A 24,720-nucleotide genomic window follows, 5' to 3' on the forward strand; every position below is an offset into this window, starting at 1 on the left:
AACTGTGATGGGCAGGTGATAAGCTAGGTAGATCTCCTACAAGGTTTAGAGAGCCAGGGAGAAAAATGGCCTTTTTCTTTTTTTTTTTTTTCTTTTTTTTTAAAGATTTACTCTTTAAGGCATTGTCATTGACTGATTCTTGGCATGATGTGAATCAATCTCAGGGGAAACTCAGCCCTCCATCATCCTAGAGAAAAGGTTTGTTAGTTACAGTTGCTTATTACAGTAAGTGCTTGGGCTAGGTACAGATATTCAAAAACCCTGAAGCGGAATCAATTTGTTGCATGTTTTTCTGTAAGTGGTGTAGTTTAGATCAGTAGTGAACAAACGCACACACACATTCCCCCTTTTGTGGGGAGAGGGAAAGGGAGAGATCAAATCTTAGACCGGGTTCTGCCATTTTTAAACCAGTGTATGCGCTAAAGTCCTGGTCTGTTATGGATATAGGTTCCCAATCACTTATCCCAGTAAAAGTGTAATAATGTCTGTACTTGGCCTTGGTGTCATATAGGGAAGGAGAGTAATTTCCAATAATAGACTCTGTGGAGAAAAAGCATTACATGACTATTATTATTATACTTGCAGTAAGTACTGAGTAGGAGGCCCTTTTTCTGCCCCATTTCACTAGGCCCACTGAGCTCTTCCTCCTAGGTACACTGCAGGTCAACAAAGCATGATGAATTATATTAGATAAACATTTTCTTTTCATCCACTTCATTCCTCTTTCTCTCTCAATGAAAGTATGGTCCCATAGAAGCTGACACAGATGACCATTACTCCTGTTAGAGCATGATAAATCATAAAAATGTATCTTTAATACTTAGCTTTTTCCTGTCTAAGTACAATGAAGAATAATTGCCTTCATTAGTATGTTCTTGAACTTCTTAGAAGATAGTAAAGGAATTTAATTTGTATAGGAGCCTGTTCATTTATTGCTTGCTTTCTTTTTCTTCTTTTAGATTCAGCTCTCAAAAATTGGGCCACCTTTTATTATCAAGAGCCAGCCTGTTTCCAAACCAGAACCTCGGGTTTCCCCAAGTACGTCAGTCAGTAGCGGGAGGAACACTGGGGCTAGAACTCTTGCAGATATCAAGGCAAGAGCTCAGCAAGCTAGAGCCCAGAGAGAGGCTGCAGCTGCAGCTGCGGTGGCAGCAGCCGCAAGCATAGTCTCTGGAGCTATGGGAAGTCCATGCGAAGGTGGGAAGACAAGAACGCTGGCACATATCAAGGAGCAAACCAAGGCCAAGCTATTTGCAAAGCATCAAGCTAGAGCCCACTTACTCCAGACCAGTAAAGAAGTAAAAGCACAGCTGAGCTCAAAGGAAGGTGCCTCATCCCTGGAGATCTCAGCTTCTTCTGACACAAAGATTGAAGGTTCTACTGGTGTCATTATAGTTAATCCTAACTGCAGGTCTCCTAGCAACAAGTCCACTCACCTCCGCGAGACAACCACCTTATTGCAGCAGTCACTTAATACAGCTACATTACCAGAAACTGCTACTGACATATCTGTGCACAGTTCTGATGAAAATATACCTATGCCACATTTGTGTGAAAAAATTATTTCATCTACCTCTACTGAAAATAACAGTGTGCCAGTGCTTTATAATAAAAATTCAGTCTCTGTGTCTGTTTGCAGCACTGCTATGTCAGGAGCAATTAAAGAACTTCCCTTTGCAAGTTCTGTTGATAAATCCTCTGTTTTAATGTCTGTTGACAGTACGAATCCAACAGTGTCAGCTTGTAATATGAACATGCTGAAATCCATCCAAGGGGCTGATACTCCGTGCATAGCTGTTGCACCAAAATGTATTGATAACAGTAATGTTCCAGTCTCGATAGACAATGCAGTCTTATCAAATTCCATTGATGAGAAAAGGTTGCCAGTATCAAGTAGCAGTGCAAATAATGCAGCCTCCAGTCAATATACCACTGTGCCAGCTTCATCCATTGCAAGTAATTTGCCAAATCATCTCTCTGGTAGTTCTGTACTGATTCCCCCAGTGGGGACTACCAACAGATTTTCTTCTGACAAGATAGCCATAAGTGGGTGCAATGAGCAAAGTACTGTATCCATTAACACTACTGTTAGATCAGCTTTAAGTTGCAGTGATGCAGTTCCAGGAGCAGACTCTGTTGCAAGGCCAACCATTTCAATGTTTACTGGTAATATGGTGACAATAAGTTCTTATGACAATGCTACTAAATTAAGTGCTGATATCTTAGAAAAAAGTTCTGGAACGCGAAACCGAATAGATCTGTCTGGTAAATCCCAGGCAGTGAACTTTACACAGACAGCCATGAACAGATCTATACCATGCAAAGTCATTGTTGATCACACTACAACACTGAACTCCAGTTTGTCGCTGTCTGCTTCCATTGAAAATGCAGAAAACAGCACAGACCTGCAAAGCAGACCTGTGAGGACAGAAACTGCCTTACAAAATATAGCGTGTCCTCAAGTGTCTGTAATAAGCAGGCCTGAAATAGTCACTAATGAAGGTCTCGAGCACAGTTCCACCTTTATCACTGTTGCAGCAAAGCAAGGTGGCAAAAACTTGCAGGCAGGAGGTTGTTCAAGTCTTCGAGAAGTGCCTCTTACTCCTCAAGAAAAATTAATTGAGGTTGTTGCTCCTAGCCAAGGTTTTGCTGAGCAGTTACGAGGTCCTCCATCCTTTAAAAATGAAGCAGATGCTGCCTGTGCTAATCAGTATAACACTAATAACAGAATTTGCTGGCACAGTGAAGAGGTAATGAACATGGACCAACCTGTGGTCAGCCATCTCAACTCAAATAAGCATAAAGACTATACCGAGCAAAACTGTTTAAAAAATGTCAAAACTGAACCTTTGAATTACACGCAAATGTCAGAGTTGCAGTCAAGGAGTTTGATGACAAATATTGGTGTTCCTGTTAAATCAGAAACTAATGAATCTGACAAGTGCTTTAGGATGGACACTGAAGATTTTACAGGACCCGAAATGCCTTCCCAGACTGCAGAAACAGCCACAAGTGCACAGCTGACACAAACCTCCAAGACATCTGTTACAGATTCCATGGAGGACTCTTTGTCATTGACAGCAGAAACCCTAAAAAGAGTTGCAAGTGCTGGCAGCTCTAGCTGTCGTTTATCATCAGTAGAGGCCAACAACCCCCTAGTGACCCAGTTATTGCAAGGCAACCTGCCTTTGGAAAAAGTGCTGCCGCAGCCCAGATCTGGAGCCAAACTAGAAATTAACAGGCTTCCCCTGCCTTTGCAAACTACCTCAGTATGTAAAACTGCAGCGTCTGAGAGAAATATTGTTGAAAATCCTTCCAGCTCTCCCAATCCAGATGGTAAAGGATTTACAGCAAGCAGCGTAGTCCCAATGCAGATCAGAAAGCGTGAAAACCATCCGAAAAAGAGGATGGCCAGGACTGTAGGGGACCATGCTCAAATTAAATGCGAGTCTGGGAAGATGTCAATGGACACGGATGTTAAAGTGGCTCCTTGCATAATCAGTTCCAACATGAATCAGCTAGGGCACGGTCAGCCATATAAACAAGAGTGGCTGAACAAGCATGCCGTTCAGAATAGAATTGCTCACAGCCCGGAGATCAAGCAGCAGAAGAGGCCGCTGGCTTCATGCAGTTTCCAACAGAGCTTATTTCATGTTGACAAAAATGGCAGCTTTCATGCAGAAGCTAGTACCTCACACAGACAGCATTTCTACCAAATGTCCATGGCTGCAAGAGGCCCCATCCCTACAGCAGCTTTGTTGCAACCTACTTCAAAAGCCCCATCTGGCTGCAGTGCGTTTGCTTTCAACAGACACCTGGAACAGAAGGGTTTGGCCGAGGTCAGTCTTTCTACAGCCGCTCACCAGCTGAGGCTAGGAAGTGTGTTTTCCCCTAATATTCAAATTAAGGAAAGTGATGACATTGCCAGTGCCTCACAAACACTACAGAATAAAACATTAGTGCACCCTCCCCCTCCCCCGCCGCTGCCTCCGCCTCCCCCCCCACCACCACCCCCTCCTCCTTCTCTTCCTAACACAGAAGTCCCATCTGATCAAAAACAACCTACAGTTACTATGGAAACCACTAAAAGACTTAGTTGGCCTCAGCCAGCAAGCATCTGTAGCAATATAAAATCTGAACCTATTTCTTTTGAGGAAGGTCTAAGCAGCAGCTGCGAACTGGGCATGAAACAAGCTTCCTATGATCAGAACGAAGTAAAAGAACAGTTAAAAGTATTTGCATTAAAAAATGCAGATTTCTCTTCCTATTTACTATCTGAGCCACAGAAGCCTTTTACCCAATTAGCTGCTCAGAAAATACAGACGCAGCACCCACAGCAGCAGCAGCTCTGTGGAAACTATCCAACCATACACTTTGGTAGCACAAGCTTCAAAAGGGCAGCATCTGCAATTGAAAAATCTATTGGAATTCTAGGAAGTGGCTCAACTCCTGCCACAGGCCTGCCGAATCCGAACACTCAGATTCCAGTTCAGAAATTTGCTGACAGTAGCAACGCAGATGAACTGGAACTGAAATGCTCTTGCAGGCTGAAAGCCATGATTGTGTGCAAAGGCTGCGGAGCCTTCTGCCATGATGACTGCATAGGCCCTTCCAAACTGTGTGTAGCTTGTTTGGTTGTACGGTAGAAACTGAATCAAAGATGCAGTATCCCTTGTCAACATGGGAGCATGGAGCAAAGAAGTGGAAAAATTGTAACGTTTTAGGCCATAACAGGTTTGGGAGGGTTTGTTTTATTTTTCCTGGTGATGCTTTGTTTCAGGATTTAGTTCTTTCTGCTTGGATGACATTCCCTGGAAAGAAGAAGAAACCCTTAGAACTGCTTTTTAAAAATGACAAACTCGTCACTAAGCTTCTCTGAGCGTTCTTGCTGTGTTAAAGTTATTAAAATGTCATTCCTAGCTTCTATTTATTTGCACAAAGTGCAGCATGCTTTCCCCACTGTCATTTAAGTAACATAACCACCAGGTTAAAAAACAACAGGTTTGTGTCATGAATTGCAGCTGCTGGTGAACTGCAAGTGCAGAAGTAAGAAGAAGAGTAATTAATTGAGAAAAGACTGCTTGGTTTGGGGTAGCTTGAAGTTCTGCTACATATCAACCATCATGGGTATTAAAATTGGCTTGCAGTTTTTCTAAGGATGATTGCTTTCTTGAACTCACCTTTCCTCTCCATGACTAATTTACAGACAGTCTGCCTAGCAGATGAGCATGAAACTTAAGACAGATTTAAAGTAGAGGAGTTTGCTTGCTCCTACACAAGACATTATGAAGGTGAGATTTTAATGGTCAGCTCTTGTTGTTGACTCCCTGAAAGAGTTAGTTTTGTTAAACGTGGTGAGTTACCTGGACCAGCTCTAGAATCTGCTTGGCGTTAAGAGAATTTGGAGAAAGTAAATACTTCTCCTATAAAGCTAAGCACTTTCCTCTCTTTTCCTGACCCTATCCAAACCTTCTTCGTCTGTCTGACCCAAACTTTTATATGGTACATATCTATGTAATAATTAAGGTCTGGATCTTAATAGCATTTCCCAGGCCTAAAATTGATTCTTTGATATAATGAATGCTTAAGGAGAGATTCTAACTGTGTGCTGAGCTGAATAGTAGGAAATCAAAGTTACTTTGCCTCTTATGTGATTTATTTTCTATTTAAGTATGTTTTGACTTTAAAACATTTTTTAATGGCTTATAACACTACTGTTTTGTTCTCAAAGAATTCAGGCCACTTATTTTATCTTTCAGAAAGCAGAGATTAAAAGGGGCATTTTAAAGGGATACTGCATCTTTTAAATAATCTTCAGTATTTATCCAGTACTGTATTTATGTTGAGAACTATAGCTGCATTCCAGATGCATTAGCCACCATAACATCAGAGAAAAGCAGCAGTAATTTTGGGGCCCTTTTCACCTAAATGGAAATTAAAGAGGGATAAAACATATGCAGCTGTTGGGAAGATGAATATGCCTGTCTTTTTTCCACTCCAGTGTCACAAACACAAAATGGGGAGTGCAAGTAACCCATATGCTGATGTGGCTGGGACCACCCAAACAATGAGAGCATGGGGGAAAAAAACCCTTACAGTGTGACCTCACTAATTCATGTTACAGTCTGCGCACAAAAAATGGCTGTTTGTCCCCAGTTCTCACTGAAATATAGCAGTGAGATGGGTAGGATGTTATATTACTTCGATTTCATTGTTTATACAAAACCTATAATACAACATTTGCCGTTAATTTGAAGTCTGATAATTAACGCTACATTTAGCAAATTAAACAGTGCATTGCTGTACTTTATGTTTGTATTACCTTTGCTTACTCATTAATAAGCTTGTCACTTATAATTCGTTTCCCTGGGAGAACTGTATATTAGTGAGGTTCTACTGAATGGGAGAGCCACATTTTATTTTCTTGTGGGACCATGAAAAATACCATTCCCCTGGATTGTCTTACAAATGAACTGGAATATATAGGAATTACCTTCCTGCCTTCAAGAGCTCTATGGTGCAACCTGATTTCTGTTTTACTTTTAGTGGTATGTCTAAACATTATTTTTGACACCACGTGTTACAAAAGCCATTGATAATTAGCAGAACTGTTGCTTTGATACGATGTTTTATTTTCCTCTTTTTAAAAAGTGTTCCTTTGGGAAAGGTGAAAATCATGCAGCATATCAGCACTTTTGAACCTTTCATTAAAGTAAAAAAAATAATTAAATGATAAACACTTGGAAATGAATTTCCAGCAGTATGCTAATCAATTGCTGACCAAATGGGTAAACCTGAGGATATTATATTCAGGCATATCAAACTGCATTTTTGAGGAGATGTTTGTATTGGACTTATTGTATCTGTACATGGGCTAGATTAAGTAGTTTATTCTCTTATTTAAATAGGCAGAATGACCAGTTTTAGAATTATGATAACCTGTATTTATATGAACCCTATCAGAGCTGGGAATCTTTATTTCTGGCCCAGACTTCCCTGTCCACAGCACATATGGCAGTATGTGTACTTGCAGCTTGAAATATATTCTGTCAGTGACTGTAAAAATGGAATGAAACAAATTGTGATTGAAAGTAATAATAGCTTCAGAATTATTTAATTTTGAATGAAGGACAAGAATGTAAGTAATCTGATAGAAGATTCACATTGCCGTGTTTGTACTGTTATTGCAACTTGCATGTTTGAGATAAGATGAAGTCATCTTAAAAACGGCATTGAACCTAAAGGGTTTTATAATACAAATAAGCAAACTCCTCCAAGGTGCAATTCCATTGGCTTCTCTTGATGTCACTCGAGTTGTTCCGGGAGTAAATTTGACCCACAGTTTAGACATACTATGGAGTATTTGTTAATGATGGATAATTCTGAGATAAAATTATCAGAGCCCCTAACTGATGTAGGAACCTAAATCCCATTGATTTTTTTTATTGGACTTTGGCTATGGAGCCAAGAGTTCCTTGTGAAAATATATTACACGCGTGCTTATGCAAATTTTTACCCATTGTCTTAATCCAAATGAGAGCACAGTTACATTTAGAAATTAATTTTGTATTGCTCTTTTTTTCTTATTTTCACTAGATTTCAGTCTCTGTGCCTCTAGTTTCTCCTAATCATGCAGTTTGTTCCACTGAGCATTTATAATTTATGCACTGAAAAGTGGTGAGAAAGATTTGCTTATGAACGCACTGCTGGGGGGGGAGTTCGGGGTTGTCCAGCAGGAATAATCTAACACATGCATTTTTAGAAAATTCCCAAAGCCTTTTCCCTAGTAGCAGCACTTTTGGGGGGAGAAAGAAAAAACACTACTCTGCTCCTTTCTCCCCCTTTTTTTTCTTTAAATCTGCATATCCTTGAGGTGTGTAGATAACGTTAGGGCATTTGCAGCATGTGTGTGTATGTGTGTTCCTGTGCACAACTCATTTTTCCAAGCAGAAATTCCCTGTTCCATTTGTTGAAATGATGTTTAAAAATTCAACTGGGCATTCCCTATCTGCATTCTGTTTCTCTGCTGAGGTTTAGTGTATGAAATTAACGAACTTTTAAAAATCAAGGTTGAGCCATAAAGCAGAAATTTCATATAGACTTGCTCGATGAGGGTGATGTGTGTTGTCAGGGTAAGCTACAGAATGTGCAGGTGTTTTCAGGGCCCTGGAATTCCTTGCACAGTTTATCAACTGGTGCATATGGTGCTTTATAATGCAATTTCTGAAGTAAAATGACCTTATGCTGCACTCCTCTTCCCCCTTACAAACACACGCACAATTTCAAAATAGTTATTGTAGCCTCTGGTTTCGCAGTTTCTCCAAGGTGTGGTGAAGTACCAGGATAAACACTCAAGACAAGAGCTCAGAAATGTCATCTAAAGGGATCATCTTAGCTGACACATGTGAATGGCCCTGCTTTAAACACTGAATAACTTCTACAGCTTTGTGACAGCAGCACAGCAGTTGTCCATCTGTGTTTCTGTACAACATTGTAGAGAAGCAAAAAAACCCCCACAAAACAATATTCAGTGGAATATCATGGACCTGTGTAGCTAAATGTTTCTGAATCTAAAAATCCTGTTGTCTTCAGTCATCATGCTTTGTCACTGTAAAACCAACAAAAAGCATTTTTTTAGTCTAATTTAATGGAGCTGCTTCTTTTATAGCACATAATTCGCTTTGTACTATATTTGATAGTTACAGAATAATTTAGTCTGTAGAATAACTTTGTTGTATTTGTACTGTTCATGAATGTTACAAGAAAAGTGCTTTACTTTGTTGCCATGATTCTCTTGTACTGCTGTACATTTTTTTCTGCTTTACAGAAACCTAACTCAATTCACATTTTCAGTACAGTTTTTTTGGGGTTTTTTTTGCAGGGGGTGTTTGTATGTATTTTTTTTTATTTGTCAGTATTCGGAATGTTTACATCTGTTTGACATTAGCCATTCAATGCCTTTTTATAGGCAGTATTAGTGCTACAGTATAACAGCAATGTGAAATCCTCTCATACTTAACATGCATGAGAAATATAGATTTAAGGGGGAAATCCCTGACATGCATAGATATTTTTTTTTCTATCAACATGCCATGAGAGTAAAAACCCTCCTTCAGTCCTCTACCAAAGAAAATATTATTCCCATAGGACAAGCCCAGAAATGGTTCTCTGAATCCTCAGAAGGGGGAGTAGTTGATTTCAATGGGGTTGCTACAATTTAATACTGTTATGCTTGCTTTGTTACCTGAATAAATGTGACTGAATGAAACAAGCATTTTAACAATTTTTTTTTAAGGACAGTGTTTTCTTTAAAATTCAGGGATCATGCTTTCTTTAAAGGTGCTGTCATTTTATTTGTTTTTTAAAAAACAAAACATTTGTTGCCTACAAAAATGACCGCTCACCAAACCATAAATGAAATGAAATGATTTGTCTGTCTCTGTTTTCTCTCTTCTCCCTTTCCCATTTTCCCTGTCTCAGAAAAATAACAACTTGGGCTTCAATATTAAAATATTCTGGAAAAAAATAAAAAAGTAAAATATATTGTCATTTGTTTGTTCATTTTATGCTCAGTGTGCTAGGGGGGTATTCTGTCTGTGCTTCTTCATTGAACATTTGTGTCAGTGAAAGAGAAACACAAAAGGAAAATGTATATTGTTTCAAAAGTGAAGACCATTTATTGTTTGACTGTATCTGAGCAGTATCTAGTATAACACAGCTCTTGCCATTTTAAAATAATTATGAGAATAAAACTAGATCTTATGTCATGTTTTAAGTAGATTTGAGTAATTAGCTCAATTAGATTGCATTGTTTCCTTTGCTACCCCTAGTTATATGTTGTGTAAATTTGGGAACTAGGACTATGCACTCCTTATTCTCCTGTTAAGCATTTGCCCCCTCCCTTACTAAAAAGGAACTTAAAAGAGCCATAGCTCAGTGGCCCCTCAGTGATTCCCTCTACCTTATGATGAAACTAGAGTTGGCTTCTAAACAATCAGTGCCTACACAAGCTAGCAAAATAACGGAGATAGTCATGAAATTAAAAGGAAATGAGGATGGAAGAAAATTTTCAGCATTGTTCTTTGCAAAGGAAGCTATGCAAGTACACTTGAAATGTTTTTCAAGTACACTTTGGGGGCACCTACATGAGACGCCTTGGTGCAGTAGCGTTGCCAGGCAGTAACCATGTGGCACTAATACCATGCAGTAGTAATGAGCTACTGCGCAGTAGTAAATGACTGCACAGTCAGCTGCTTATGTAGATGTGGCCACTGTGTGTTAGGGTTGAGTGGTAGGCAGCAAGGGCTTGTTTGTAGACCCACTTAAAAATGTTAAGGTGATCAGCAAATCCTCTCTTCCCCTTTGCTGTATTAAGTTTTTGAATTTTGGTAGTACCTACTGGCCCCAGCCATGGATTGGGGCCTGTTATGGCAGGCGCTAGTCAAGCACAGAACGGAAACAGCGTCTGCACTAACCATGTTAGAACCCAATAACACTTACCTTAAGTTCCACACCCAGCTGACAAATCGTTCACCTTCGGTTATGTTATATAGGCTGTCTCTTAAATTATGTGCATCTTTTTAGATGCCTGTCTTCAGAATGGATTTGGCAATGCCTTGTGCCGGGCCGTTTTATTCACTAATTGGCTTTCAGCCATAGACAGTAACACTTTTCATCTCGACTCTTTAATAAGAGAATTCGAATGATGTTTTCCACCCACATAAAAGTTAGATGTTTACTTTTGTGCTTACATTAGGTTTAAAATGTGTAATAAGTTGTTAAGTTGTAGCCAGACATTTTAAGCCACATGTAGCATTTCTTCAGTTTTCTTCCATCTTGTACTGCAGGAATAAACATCTGATGTCTCATTTGTGGTGTCATAAAAATTTCTAAGGGGGGCACAAATTGTGAGCAAATAAACTTGCTACCTTTAGTCACCCCACATCAAATAAAAATCAGTGGCTCAACAAAAGGTAGTCATAGACTCTGCCACTTTATTGTAGCAGATATCTGTTAGCCCTGTGGCAGGAGCGTATGGGCAACCTAAGCTGCTTACACTCTCCAGCCACCCCAGGCATTTGCTGTGGGGGCATAAGTGTTCCTTGAGGCCCTGGAGCACATGGCCAGCTTTCCCCACTCGCAGAGAGGCACCCTGGGGAATCTCAGGATGGCTCTTTACCAAAGTAGGGGAGTTCAGGTTACCTGCTCAGCCAGACCTATCCCCCACAATGACAGGAAAGAGTCTGGCTGAGCAGGGGAAAGCCTCACTTTCCCTACTCAGGCAAAACCACCTCCTGAAAGAACATTGTCCCTTGTTCTGCACCATCAAGGGTGAAGCAAGGGACAACATAGACATGTATTTTACCCAATGAAGTGGATCAGCTGTGCCACAGAACAGCATGGTATAGCTGATCTGCTTCATTCAGGGACATCTATTTCTAGCATAAGTGCCCTCAAATGAAGCCTCACAGCATCTTTTTAAATTGTTAACCTTAGAGCTCAAAGAAGCATTTGAACAGTTGCCATAAACAAAATAGTAAACAATTGTTCTCTCCAGCTGCTTGAGGGCAGGACAAGAAGCAATGGGTTTAAACCCAAGGAAAAGCTTAAATGCCAGAGTAGTTGAGTACTAGTAAAAAGTCCCTAGGGAAATTATAGAACTTGATCATAGATTTTTAAGAAGAGGCTAGATAGATCTGTCAGGAATGGTTTAAGCAGAGTAAAACCTGGCTCATAGTGTAGGGTTCAAGTAAATGACCCTTAAGGTTCCTTCCAGCCCTGTGGGTCTATGAGAAATGAAATAACTCCCCAAAGGTCACACATGGATCTCTGGCAGGACTGTCAGCCCAGACAGAAGGGATCAATAGGTGTAAAAAGGAGAAAATCATGTGCCACTTCATTTCCTTCAGAATGATTGTCTCACTTCTCTTTCCCTATCTCATAGTAAAGGGACAGAGCATTTTCCTGCATAAGCAGAACTTTTTTTCCTTGGTAGAAAAGATGCAGCTCTTGGTAGGTTCCCTCTCTCTGCCACAACAAATCTTCCCCTTGTTAAGATTAAACAGTCCAGGGTAGGATGCTTCTTGGAGAATAGTTTTAATTCTTTATGCTTGCCAAAGCTCGGTGTACAGATGGCTCTTGAGGAATGGTATGTCTTCTTGATGATAGGCATTACTGTGCAAATATGACCCTCTACTCTTTATTGAGGCCAGAGTAAAATAAATAAATCCCTACCCTCCTTTAACCTGGTTGCACAGACTCTTGGTTTCCTGGCTTGGTTGGTCTACATCAAAGTCATTTTGAGCCCAGAAGTAGTTTGCTATGTTAGTTCTGAAGACTACTGTTATGGTGTTAGGCACCTTGTTATAATTTTTATTCTAATTATTTTGAGACTGATTATTTTGGGCAAGAAGCAGGATGTTTTTCCTTTGTCAGTTATTGTGGCAGGGTAGACGTGGCATTTTGGGGGGAGGGGGGAGAAGATATGACCCGGCTAGATTGAAAAGACAACATCAATAAATTGTAGCAGGTCATTGTATTGGTTCTTGTCTCGGCGTAAGTCCAGTGTGTTCACTTTCCAGTGGCTTATGTACAGAAGGCTCCTGGCCCTGCTCTTTTACAGCTTTCGCTCCATAATTCCACCTGGTGCCATTGAATTGCAGTAATTTCCTATACTATTCCCATCTAGGAACAAAAAAGCTTCAAAATGAAGCATTTAAAAAATGTTCCTCCTCTTTAACTGTGCTGGTCTCAGAAAGCTTAAGTTTTTTTTTTTTCTGGAAGACAACTTGCAGGGCCAAGATGCTGACAACCTGGGTGCAAACATACCGTGTGCAGGGCACCTTCCTAAGATCCTCCTTTCGGTGGCCTTCATCCTGGAGAAACAGTTTTCTTCTGTGTGTAGCTCAGCATCCTCATGCAGGTAGAATGAAAATAAATACAAATGAGGAAACCAAAGAAGAAAAATAGCATCCAAAGAAAAAAATGAATATTTTGGACATTCTACTTCTTTAAAAAGATGTTGGTGTGTTGAGTTGACAGCATTCCTGGTAATCTAAGAGAGAACAGGGACATGATGTTGGAAACTATTAGCCCTTCAACCTGGCATTTTTCTTTTCTAGCTCAGACTTTTTTCAGAACTGCTGTTTTTCCCTTCAGACTCTTTTTATGTTTGCATCATTCCAAACCCTCAACCCAATGCCCATTGTATATGAGGATCCTTACAAGCCATGCATGCTGTTCTGGTTTTTAAGTAAACACAGATGAAGAGAGAAGAGATTTTCAGAATGGGCGATTTGATGCTTCTCCATACCCACAGGAAATTTACATTTTCCACATATTACAGACCCTCAGCAGCCTATGGGGCAAGGGGCAAAGACCAAGTTAAGTCCTTTAAAATGTGATAGTCTTAACATTCATTTTTGCCTCCTTTCAGGTTGGGCAGAAAAAAGGCCAGAGATTGAGCTTTCTGAGGCTGTAAGCAGCTAAATCCCAGCAGGCAAGGTAGGACTTAACTTCTTATCCAGCAATGATACTTAGAAGATTGTGAGTATTTGCTGATCAGCAAGTCCAAATTATATACTTTTTGGAGCGTTCAGAGAATATAGCTAACAAACTTAATATGCTGGAAGAATGTTTAAAACAGTATGATAATTGGAGAGTCTGTATAAGATTAGTGAAAAGCAAAAGAAGTTCCAATTTTCAAAAGAATGGTTTAAACAATTACTATTCCAAAAACCCAGTATCTGTCCGTATTAAAATTACAAATATTAAGTAAAAAATACCGTAAATGCCTAGAGGAAAATGGAACCGTCAGTAATGGATAGCATAACATTTTAAAAATTGATGGTTTAGAATTAAAATGCAGGGATACATTCTAAATTCCTAAGAAACTTTGGGTATGAACAAATTACACCAAGTAAAATTGTGGGAGGAAGTTATAATTCAACAGGTACCCCATGGTAACTCTTTTATGTTCACCCCTATCCCTTGGGAGTAAAGAGAAGCCCTCTGTCCCCAAAATAGGGCAGAGGTATTTGCTTTGTCAGACAGGGCTCAGGAATTAAGGGAGTGCATGTCTGTCTTTTCTCAAGCAAATCACTTCGTTGAAAGTTAGTGTAAAGTGTAAGTTTAAATGACATTCAGATAAGGCAGTAGGAATGTGGAAACATACTTGTGCCTGGGAGGATGGGTGTAGCTGGGCCCCAGGATCCCTGAATTCATGCTGGTTAATCTTTCACTTTCCTCCAACTTGGGCCCTTCATTCCTCCAAACATAGGCAGAGGAAGAAAATATGATTTGGGAGGGCTGAGAGTGCACTCCCCCCTCCCCCCAGCAAGTTAGTTTGTTCTGGGGAAGGAGTGGAGGGGGGGGGAGGCAGATCAAGGCCCCCACAGTGAGGGAGGGAATGGGGCAGAGACAGAGCAGGGGTTAGGGTGAATGGGGCCCTGGGCCCAGGTCGGGTTGTGGGACTCTCAGAGCCCGGGTGGCTCATCCAGGGCTGTTGCGGGGCTCCTGCCCCTGTGTGCACCCCTGGGGCAGGCATGTGCCCCCCCCATTTGTTTGTGCGGAGCAGAGGCAAGCTGCTGCTGGTGCCCCAGGATCAGTGCAACACCACGTGCCTCCTACACACTGGCTGTACCGCCTGCCCAGCGGTTGGAGGCATGTGATGTCATGGGGCTGCCAAGCACAGCCTGCAGCGGCAGCCACTTCCACCACATGCACAGCATAGATTGGGAGGCACATATCACCTGTGCCTATCCAGGGGGTCCAGACAGCAGAGGAGCCCCCCCCACACCTCTGGATGACTCATCTGGGCAACAAGTGTCCCATGACCCACCCCAGGGCCCTGTTCACTGCCCCTGCGGGGGCCTCAATTTGCGCCCCCATGCCCCTTCCTTCCCCTGCATCCCTTCCTGTTACTTTGCGTTTGGTCATAAAGACTGCCCCACTCCAGCTGATTGAAGAATTTATTATAAGGTTCCACTTTCATGGTTTAACCAAGTTTATTTAGGATGGTCTCTGTCGGGGAAAACCGAACTGAATGGATCGGGCCCCAAGGTCACGGTGGGCCGGGGTGGCAATCAGATACGGACAGGTGGGATTATTGGCGTAGAGTCAGGAGATACAGACCCGGAGCGGATTGAAATTAAGGTGGATTTATTTGACTTACGCTTCAGGCGTAGGCAGCAATGTCTTCAGTTACAGTTAGGAACGTACAAACAACAAAGGGGTCTGTTGGCCCACGAGGTTCAGTCCGAAGACCTAGTCCCAGGGCTGGTCAACAGCTCATTAATGGGGAATACGCACAATAAAACAAAAACTGTAACACGTAAACGATGAAGCGCGTGACGCCAGTCCAAGGTGATGGACAATCGAGTGGTCGAAGGAGAAAGCCGAGGTCGGAAGCCAGGAGGTGATGCAGCGGAGACGTCAGTTCAGAGGGATGAGCAGAGTCGTAGTCGGTGAAGAAAACCGAGGTCGATGATCCGGAACCAGGTTATAACAAAGTCCAAAGGGTGATCCTAAATTGTAGCCATTAATCAGTACCGAGGTGAATCAGAAGCCAGGCAAGCGTAGTCAGAACCATAGGGTAACGAGTGATACGAAAAACCAACCAGCAACGGAGGCGAAGGAGGAGATCTATAGGCCCTAAAGCCTGACTGAGAGACAGTCCCTGCAGCAGCAGCCTCTGTCCTCAGCTTACGCGATCTCTCCCCTGAGGGAGGGGTTCACTGAACTTTTATATGAATTTGGTAGCCAATCAGAACCCTCTCCGCAGAGAAATTTCTAGTCAGATTACCTCATGTCAGGTTCTGACTGAGCATGCTCTCAGTCAGAAGCTGACACAATCTGAGCATGTGTCTGTGGGGAAAGTAGGTCAACAATGATTGACAGCTCTGCAGGTCACCCAGGGGGCAAGGGCTGGGTGAGCCTTGGAATTTTCCACTCACAGAATCAACTGTGCATGTCAGGTTAACCTCTTCTGTGCTGGCAGCACATATTCAAAAACTTTCTCTGACATGCCCCCTTGCTGTCAGCACAGAAGCTAGAAGGCTGAATTATACCTCCTCCCCCGTGACGGAACCATCATTCCCGAATTTTTCGTACGTGGGAACGGTAGTATATACATAGGCTGACAGACTAGCAACTTTACGCGTTAGTATCTTAAAGATACAACTGACGCTACATACAATGATTACAAATATAAACAGAAATGACAGTACGGGCAGGTTCATCAACCATGACGACGGATTCCAACCAAGCCACTTAAAAATGCGTGACAGCCATCCCTGTCCAATTCCCGAGAGGGTATTGACTTCATCTGCGATCTTTTTAATTTTACTTATTTGATGTTGTAATGGGACCGATACGTTAGGAATAGAAATGCAACACATATCTTTGGACAGGTTCAAATATTGGCACAGGCCGCCTTGTTGTATCAGCAATGCATCCAGTGCCAAACGATTTTGCATCGTCATTCGAGACGTGACCTGTACCTGTTCGTTAATTAATGCAAAGCCTATGGCAGTATGGTTGGCCAAAAGCTCAACCCGTTCTGAAAGCTCCGCCAGTGCAATTCGAGCCTTGGCTATCGTGTATCCCCATAGAAAGAAGCCCTCAACAGCCCAACTGAGGCCCTGAGTGGTCCTTTCCCCCTGAGTCAGCGAGCTCCAAATTGGTGTGGCTGACCGTGCTTGTCGACGCACGATTGTCGGGCTGGGCGGATGTGCTGTTGAGGCCTGTAACGGGGGGCAGAACAAAATAGAGCTCAAAAAGCATTTTACGCCTGTTAGAGTGGCTGGCAAGGTTGTGTATATCCGTCCATCAGAGCACGCCCAAGCCAGACCAAATGGTGCTGGGGTGCTTAATTCATCACATCGGCCTGGAATTGGGTAGGAAAGCCCCAATCGCTCGGGGGGCCCTGATTGCCGAATTGGTTGCTCTAAGCCGTGACAGGCTGCATGGAGTAGTACGGCTCAGAGGGTCGGATGATAAAACCCAAATGCCGAGTCTCTCCCAAAAGAGCCAGACTTTAAGTCCACCGCCTGTGACTCGTTCCAGCTTACTAACGGGGTGGTTTCAATTAGAGGTGTTAAAATAAATTCAGATTGCACTTTTTGCCCCCTAGGGCTCAAATCAGTATACCAAGGTGGGCTTATCAGGTGCGGATCCCACCTTAAAGACATGTCCGGTCTGTATCCCCCATGGGATGGTGGAGCAGGCACATCGGAGTTCTCTTTCAAAACAATCCATTTTAGGAGGGTTCGTGACCTGAGCAATATCTTTTAACGAAAAATTTCTATACCACGAATAGCTGGTTGCAACATGGCCCCCACCTTCTAAAGGGACAGAGACGTTGATAGTAGTCTCTTCCCCCTGGGAAACCTTTGTAAACCATTCATTGACATTGAAGGGCACAGGGTACAGGGTAAGGACAGAATCCTCAACGGACATGGGGATCTTAAGGCATGCTGTTAGTCCCTGGCCTGTTTCATCCCCTGTAGCATTTGCCCAGAGGGATAATAGGTAGAGACCCGAATTCGACAAGTGATCAAATTTGGTACTGGTTCTGCCGACAATTTTACAGTAACAAATCCAAAATATATACAATATACAGTAATTAGTCCAAAATTCTTGGGTATGGTTGCCATGGCGTCTGTCAGCTCTGATGGTGTGAGTCGATCTCGTCTCCCACGAAATATACAGGTCGCAAGTGGTCACGAATCTGAAACAATAATAGACAAACCGGCAGAACAGGTTCTTTCAAAAGGAACTATATATACACAATATTATGGGCCTAGTTTGCATTATCAGTGACTGCCCTTCTAGCCAGCCAATTGTGATGGGCCAGTACTTCTCATCCCCCCTTCTTCTAATTCGACAAGATAGGTATTCGGGTATTCTTTGGCTGACTTGACAATTCCTTTTACAACTTTTGGGTGGTGATTCTTGGGATCCGGTATTGTGACCCAGACGAGCTCAGGTGATGCAAATTTTGCTTCCCAAGGTTCTACAGTTTTGGGTTCTCTTTCCTTCCATAGTTCCTTTCCAGCACTGAGATTTGTTAATATCTCGTGGTTGTATCTAATCCATCCCTTGTAGGTTCCGTTACCTTTGATTCGTAATGCCTCCTTGTATATCCCGATGGCTCGTTCGACTACTCCATTTGATTGAGGATGATATGGGGTATGATGATGCCAGGTGATGTTATGCACGGCGGCGAATTTCTTGATTGCTATGGATGCAAAGGGTGGACCCCCATCCGATTGTATGACTTCAGGGACTTGCCATACTGCAAACACGTTCGTTAGTGCTGTTATGACGGCGACTGCGTTGGTTTTCCGAAGAGGGATTACGTTGACCTGGTGAGTCCCCAAATCTACGATCACAAGTCCTTTATTTGGAATCGCGGACCCAGGCAAAGGTCCCAAAAAATCTACCTGCCAGGTTTTACCAGGTTTAAACGTGTCTTTATTCAACGCTCCTCTTGCGTTTGCCGTAGGATGTGATTTCTCGTTTACGCAGGCTTCACATGCCTGTGTTATCGGCTTTCGTACCATATTTTTGATGGTTAGATAGGTCTTGGTTCCATCTCTGATGACAAACTTGGGGACCTGGGTGGCTCCAGTTCTCGTGTAGCCAGGTTAAATAAGGATCAATACTTATTTTGCTGGAGCTTTCGACAGCTGATACTTGTTCTATGGAATTCGCCTCTTGCAGTAGCCAATCAATCTTTTCATGGACAGGATCTGTGTCGTCACGATGATGAGAGCAAGTATGTTTTATCAACGGTTTTATTGTGAATTCGGAGATTAGCGCGTAGATGTCGTCCCACAATTCCAAATGTTCGGTCGGAGATGCTGTTCTGGTTGCAATTTTGTATATGGAGTGCGAATCAACAGCAATAACCGGAACAGGAAGAGTTCCATCGTGTCGATCCAGGCAGTGACGAACAACCTCTCGGAAACCGAGTAACTCATTTCTCTGTGCGGAATCGCAGCCAGGATGGATTTGGTGTTCAAAGCACGGATGATGATAAAATTCATACTTCCCGCCGTCGCGGGTGAAGCCATCTGATGCCATCCATGCTGTCTGCGTCGTGCCGTACAGAGTAATTCCGTGTTGTTCGGTGACAGTCGGCGGTGGAGGCAGATCTTCATGTTTCCAGAGGTGCCACTGGTAAAGGTGGTTAAGTACCAGGGCACTCCACGTAGAAGGTTCCCCCTGGAAACACGGGTCCGGCCGGTCGTGAAGTAACCGGGGTAACAGGGTTGCTCCCACAGCTTTGAGCTTGCCCTTTCTGATTGAGAACGATTCGACAAGTTGGGCACTCAAAAGGGTCTTCCCCACTGCTCCATAGCAGTGCCATGCAGCTTGGATGGTCCGATGTGCCATATAAACTATATTGCCGTCTTCATTCTTTATTGTGGCAAATAGATGTTCCGATGTATGCCCCAGGTTGATCTTGAAGAATGTGTTGAAATCAATGGCGTGAAGAGTTGTATTCTTCACCGATGTTATCAAGCTGGTGAGGGCTTTGGTGTCCACGGTGCTCTCTGTCTCATTCGTTCTCTGATTTGCCGCTGGATACGGGCTAGAACTGGCAGATGGGCCGGTTCGATGTAATGTCTATACCAGTTTAATTTCTTTGTGGGCCACTCCCCTTCGGATTGTCTTATCAAATACAGTCCCTAAAAAGCTTATTCTGTCTGTTGGTTTTAAATTTGATTTGTCTTCATTCACTTTCCAGCCGTCAGTGTTCAAGTGATTCACTAAATGGGCTGTGACGTTTTTTACAATGCTCTCATCCCTTCCCATTATCGCAATATCGTCTAGATAGCTCCAGATATTCACAAGTTTACTTTCTGGGTAGTCCTGTTGGAATTTTCTGAGACTTATATTAATTGCACTCGTAGCTAGTGCTGGGGCGTTACAATAGCCCTGCGGGCAGACATTCCACCGATAGATCCTTCCGTTGACACACATATTTAACACTCCGTTGCTATCATTTATCGGGATGGAAAAGAACATGTCCTTCAGATCTAATGTTGTCCCGAGCCACTTAGCGTTCTGGTATTGGGCCATTTCCTGTAGACTTTGCACTAACGTGCAAGGCGAAGCTTGAGTAGGTGTTATACATCACTTGTTAGCTCCTCTATAGTCCACTATGAGACGGACCTTGTCGGGTTTCCCCGGTTTGGGAATACCCCACCCTGGAGACAATCAGTAACTGCCATGAACTGGTGTGATAGATCCCTTCTTCTTCAGCTCATCCAGTAGGGCATCCAAGGCGTCCTGGAGATGCGGCTTCGTTGGTGTAGGGGTATATTTCCAGGTGGTACTGATCCGGAGGGTCGGTCTATGCCAGTCGTTTTCTGGGATGGTGACGATTGGTAATGCTTCGAGTACTTTGTGTTTTAAATTCAGTGCTCGTATTCCTGGTACCCCTAGGATGTTGACATTTCCTAGGACTGCATCAAGATGTTTATCGTAGTCTCTTACTAAAATTTTTACCCTGCATGTCGCTGTTACGGCATTTAGTCTCTGTACCATCATCATTTTCTTTGTCTTTACGTGGGGTATGGATGACTTTATGACGTTCACTTGGGCTCCCGTGTCCAGGAGGAACATTGCGTCCATTATATTCGTTTGATCATTTGGATCTTGAATCTCGATCCGAGCGTATGGTCTTTGGTCGCCATTGAACATCTTCACGTTGTTTTCTGCTGTGGTAGCACCCGGTTCTGGATAGTTCGTTTTTCTAACTCCGACTTCCTCCTGCACTCCTTCAGTCAAAACAGTTTCTGTTACGGTAAGTTTCATGTTTGATACGCTTGGGTTTTCTTGGTTTTGTTTCGATTCATTTCGTACGGTTTCATTACGCTTCAGGTTTTGTTTCGTTTCGTTCTTTCTGGATTCGTCTTGTTCGCTTGGTTCCAATTCGTCTCGTTTAGGGTCGGTTCAAAGTTCAGTTTGCTTTAAGTCGAGTTGTTTTGGTTCGTTATACTTCGGTTCTGCTTGTTTCGGCTTATCTTGCGTTGGTATGTTTCTCTTACACACACTTTGGGTGGTTTCGATTCGTATTAGTTTATCATTCATTGATTCGTTTCGTGTTTCTTTGGTCTGATTCAGTTTATTTCGCTTTGTTAATTCATCTCGTCTGGGGTTACGTCGTTTCAGTTCGGTTCGTTCGTTTGGTTTTATTCCATTCCGTTCAAGTTGGCTCAGTTTTAATTCGTTCGCTGTTTCTTTGCGTGGTATTTTATCATTATGTCCTAGTACAGGTTCGTCTCCCTTATGTTCGCTTTGTTTCGTGTTGATTTTGAAGTCCGTGTTCAGTTCGTTCAGGTTGTCGCAGCCATCGGTCACCGGACTCACACCGATGGCGATCACTCGTTTTTTGGCTTCGGTCTCAATGAACCCTAAAGCTCTGGCAAGAGCTCACTGTCCCTCGTCTCTTAGGGTTCTTAATTGCTCTTTGTTAAGGCCAGATTTCTCCAGAAGGAACCCAAACATTGCTCTTTCTAGAGGGGTCCTCTGGGGCAGTGAATAACTTGTCCGGGCTGGCGGTGGAGAAGATCGAGAGTAATATTTTCTTGTTTCCTGTGGTGACACTCGAGGTGGTTTCCGTTGGTTCTTATCAGTAATTTTTTGATTGTGTTCAATCACGTGTACATATCTTGATTCCCATTTCTCATCCCTGTTGAAACTTACGCTCTTTTGATGTCTTTGTTTTTCCATCGCTCCTCTCAGCTGGTCGAGCTGTCCCAGGGTATGTACTACTGGTCCGTTTACTGACGTACTTAGTAAGCCTTGCTGTTATGCTTTGATTCCCTCCATAAATTTCAGTAGCTGCGTCCACTGCTTCCTGAAGACAGGGCACATCTCCGGATGATAGTACATAACTATGAGGCCATGCCCCCTGCACCTGAGCGGGTGTCAAATTTTAAGGCTTGGTGGGCTGGGTTCCACATAGCGTATGACGCTCCAATCACTGTGTACACCAATGAGGTAGCACTCGCACGACCTGCATGTCCCTCATGCCAAGTGTGGATTTTTCTTTGCAGTGCCTCGGTAACCAGAGCTGGTATTGGTATTGGCCAATAGTAGTTGGCTAGCACTGGCACCGGGTCCACTACTTTTGCTCAGCTCCAAGCTGAATTGCGCACAAGCTGTAAGGCTTCGTCCTGGTTGACGGTCTCGCTTCCTGCTTCTGCTACTAGTCATCCCAACCAGGCGATCAGTGTTTCATCATTTCTTATGCCGGTTTCCTTCCTCAGTTCATTCATTTCTGTGCGTGTTCTAGTTCGTGTTGTGATTGTTTGTCGGGCCTGGCCCTGAGGATCGGTTACCCATTTTTGGACTGCAGTGGGAAAAGCTGATGCTAACTCTTCGATGTCTTGGTTGTCTTGTTGAACTGGTTTATTTCGTATTACTCTTATGAATTTGCTTTCATTTTCATCAGCACTTATGGTTTCGTTTACATAATTCTTCTTGGTTACTGGTTTAATCATTTCTATTAATCCGTTGTTTGTGTTTATTCTGATTGTACTTGTCTTTATTGTTCTGCTTCTTGTCGTCACATCATTCGTGTCGGTTCCAGTAGTATTCGTGCTTACTCTTGATTTTCTTATGGTTACGTTGTTAGTCTTATTTTCCCTTGTTTCAGTTGTTTCTGTTCCCACACTCTTGCTCGTTACTTTGTTGCAGTTTTCGTTGTCTGTTTGAGTGTAATTCTCCCGTATGTCCTCCTGGTGGCACTGGCTGATGTACGGGGGTGGTGACTTGCGTACAGCAGGTGGCGCTGTTGCGGGAGGCCGGTTCCCGGTGGGCGGAACCATAGGCGGCGTTTCTCTGGAAGGCAGGCTCGGGATGGGTGGAGCTGGACATCATGACGTCAACACTGGTTTTGGCGCGCTGACAGTTTGGTCGGCGCCATCTTGCAATGGCCGCTCAGCCAATTTTTCTGTCACAGCTCTGGTTGTAGCCATGAGCTGGGCCCTCGTATCGGTTAGCTCTCTTAATAACACAACGTACTCCCGAAAAAGAACATTTATTATACGGCCTTTCTTCCAACGGGGTCCCGACCATTTTATTTTTCTGCCGTCCTTTTCTAGGCACTCTCGCAGCTGGACCAGGAGCTCATGCCCCCTAGACCCAATGGCAAGGGTCGGGCAGTTAAACCCGTCAGGAGGAGTATCCTCACCACCCACCTTCACATATTTTATGCACCGGGCGAATTCTCGGTCCGGGCCTGAGGTTGCCGTGCCCGATGATTTCTTATGGGCCAGGGCTATGGTCCCAGTCTCCCCCCTTGGGCGGTAAACGGCCCGAGGATCCTGGACAATGCAACCCAGAGCGCCGTGGGTGAGCCGAACGGCCCATTCTTCCCTACTTTCTCCCCGGAGGGACAGGTACCCACTCACAGTTTCTTCAGCTGGTGCAACCTGATGGAAAGTTATATGGTCCCATAAGTCCTCGGCACAGATGGTCTGTCGGACTCGGTTGCTCCATGGGCAACTCCTTATAATCTCCGACTCCAATACAGCTCCCATGGTTCCTGTTCGTGACGCCATGTTGGGCAAAACCGAACTGAATGGATCGGGCCCCAAGGTCACGGTGGGCCGGGGTGGCAATCAGATACGGACAGGTGGGATTATTGGCGTAGAGTCAGGAGATACACACAATAAAATGAAAACTGTAACACGTAAACGATGAACCGCGTGACGCCAGTCCAAGGTGATGGACAATCGAGTGGTCGAAGCAGAAAGCCGAGGTCGGAAGCCAGGAGGTGATGCAGCGGAGACGTCAGTTCAGAGGGATGAGCAGAGTCGTAGTCAGTGAAGAAAGCTGAGGTTGATGATCCAGAACCGGGTTATAACAGTCTAAATGGTGATCCTATATTGTAGCCGTTAATCAGCACCGAGGTGAATCAGAAGCCAGGCAAGCGTAGTCAGAACCGTAGGGTAACGAGAGATACGAAAAACCAACCAGCAACGGAGGCGAAGGAGGAGATCTATAGGCCCTAAAGCCTGACTGAGAGACAGTCCCTGCAGCAGCAGCCTCTGTCCTCAGCTTACGCGATCTCTCCCCTGAGGGAGGGGTTCACTGAACTTTTATATGAATTTGGTAGCCAATCAGAACCCTCTCCGCAGAGAAATTTCTAGTCAGATTACCTCATGTCAGGTTCTGACTGAGCATGCTCTCAGTCAGAAGCTGACACAATCTGAGCATGTGTCTGTGGGGAAAGTAGGTCAACAATGATTGACAGCTCTGCAGGTCACCCAGGGGGCAAGGGCTGGGTGAGCCTTGGAATTTTCCACTCACAGAATCAACCGCGCATGTCAGGTTAACCTCTTCTGTGCTGGCAGCACATACTCAAAAATTTTCTCTGACAGTCTCCAGGGCCACATTCACACAAGCGTCGATGTTTGGTTCCGCGGAGACAACTAGCGGTGGAACACCTTGTACTACTGCTAGTTGTCCCTGGGGAACGCCTGTGTCATACACCTGCTGGTGCACTGGTTACCCCAGGTGGGGTAGGGGAGGCTGGGGCCAGCACTGGACTGAATGTGGCGTGTGTAATGCTGCAGACATATCTGCAGCACCACATACCGCACAGATGTGCTCACCTGGACACGACCCAGAGGTTATCAGGTCTCAGCTCTTGACAGTTGAATTGCTTAAGTTGATGGGTTTCAGTTACTTCGTGTTACT

The 24,720-nt window shown here is 43.6% G+C and overlaps 1 protein-coding gene across 3 annotated transcripts in view; it reads left to right on the top strand.

Moving 5' to 3' along the window:
* Positions 1-9,543, top strand: part of ASXL3 (ASXL transcriptional regulator 3) — a 121,488-nt gene extending 111,945 nt beyond the window's left edge. For all 3 annotated transcript variants that reach the window (XM_090039909.1, XM_090039908.1, XM_090039911.1), the window contains one exon: positions 960-9,543. In XM_090039909.1, coding sequence (XP_089896035.1) covers positions 960-4,646 — 3,687 coding nt within the window. In that variant the 3' untranslated portion in view covers positions 4,647-9,543. The remainder of the gene's footprint in view (positions 1-959) is intronic.
* The last annotated feature ends 15,177 nt before the right edge of the window (positions 9,544-24,720 follow it).

The sequence above is a fragment of the Crocodylus siamensis genome, chromosome 3, assembly GCF_052110815.1.
Source record: "Crocodylus siamensis isolate JL-2025a chromosome 3, ASM5211081v1, whole genome shotgun sequence".
Lineage (NCBI taxonomy): Eukaryota > Metazoa > Chordata > Crocodylia > Crocodylidae > Crocodylus > Crocodylus siamensis.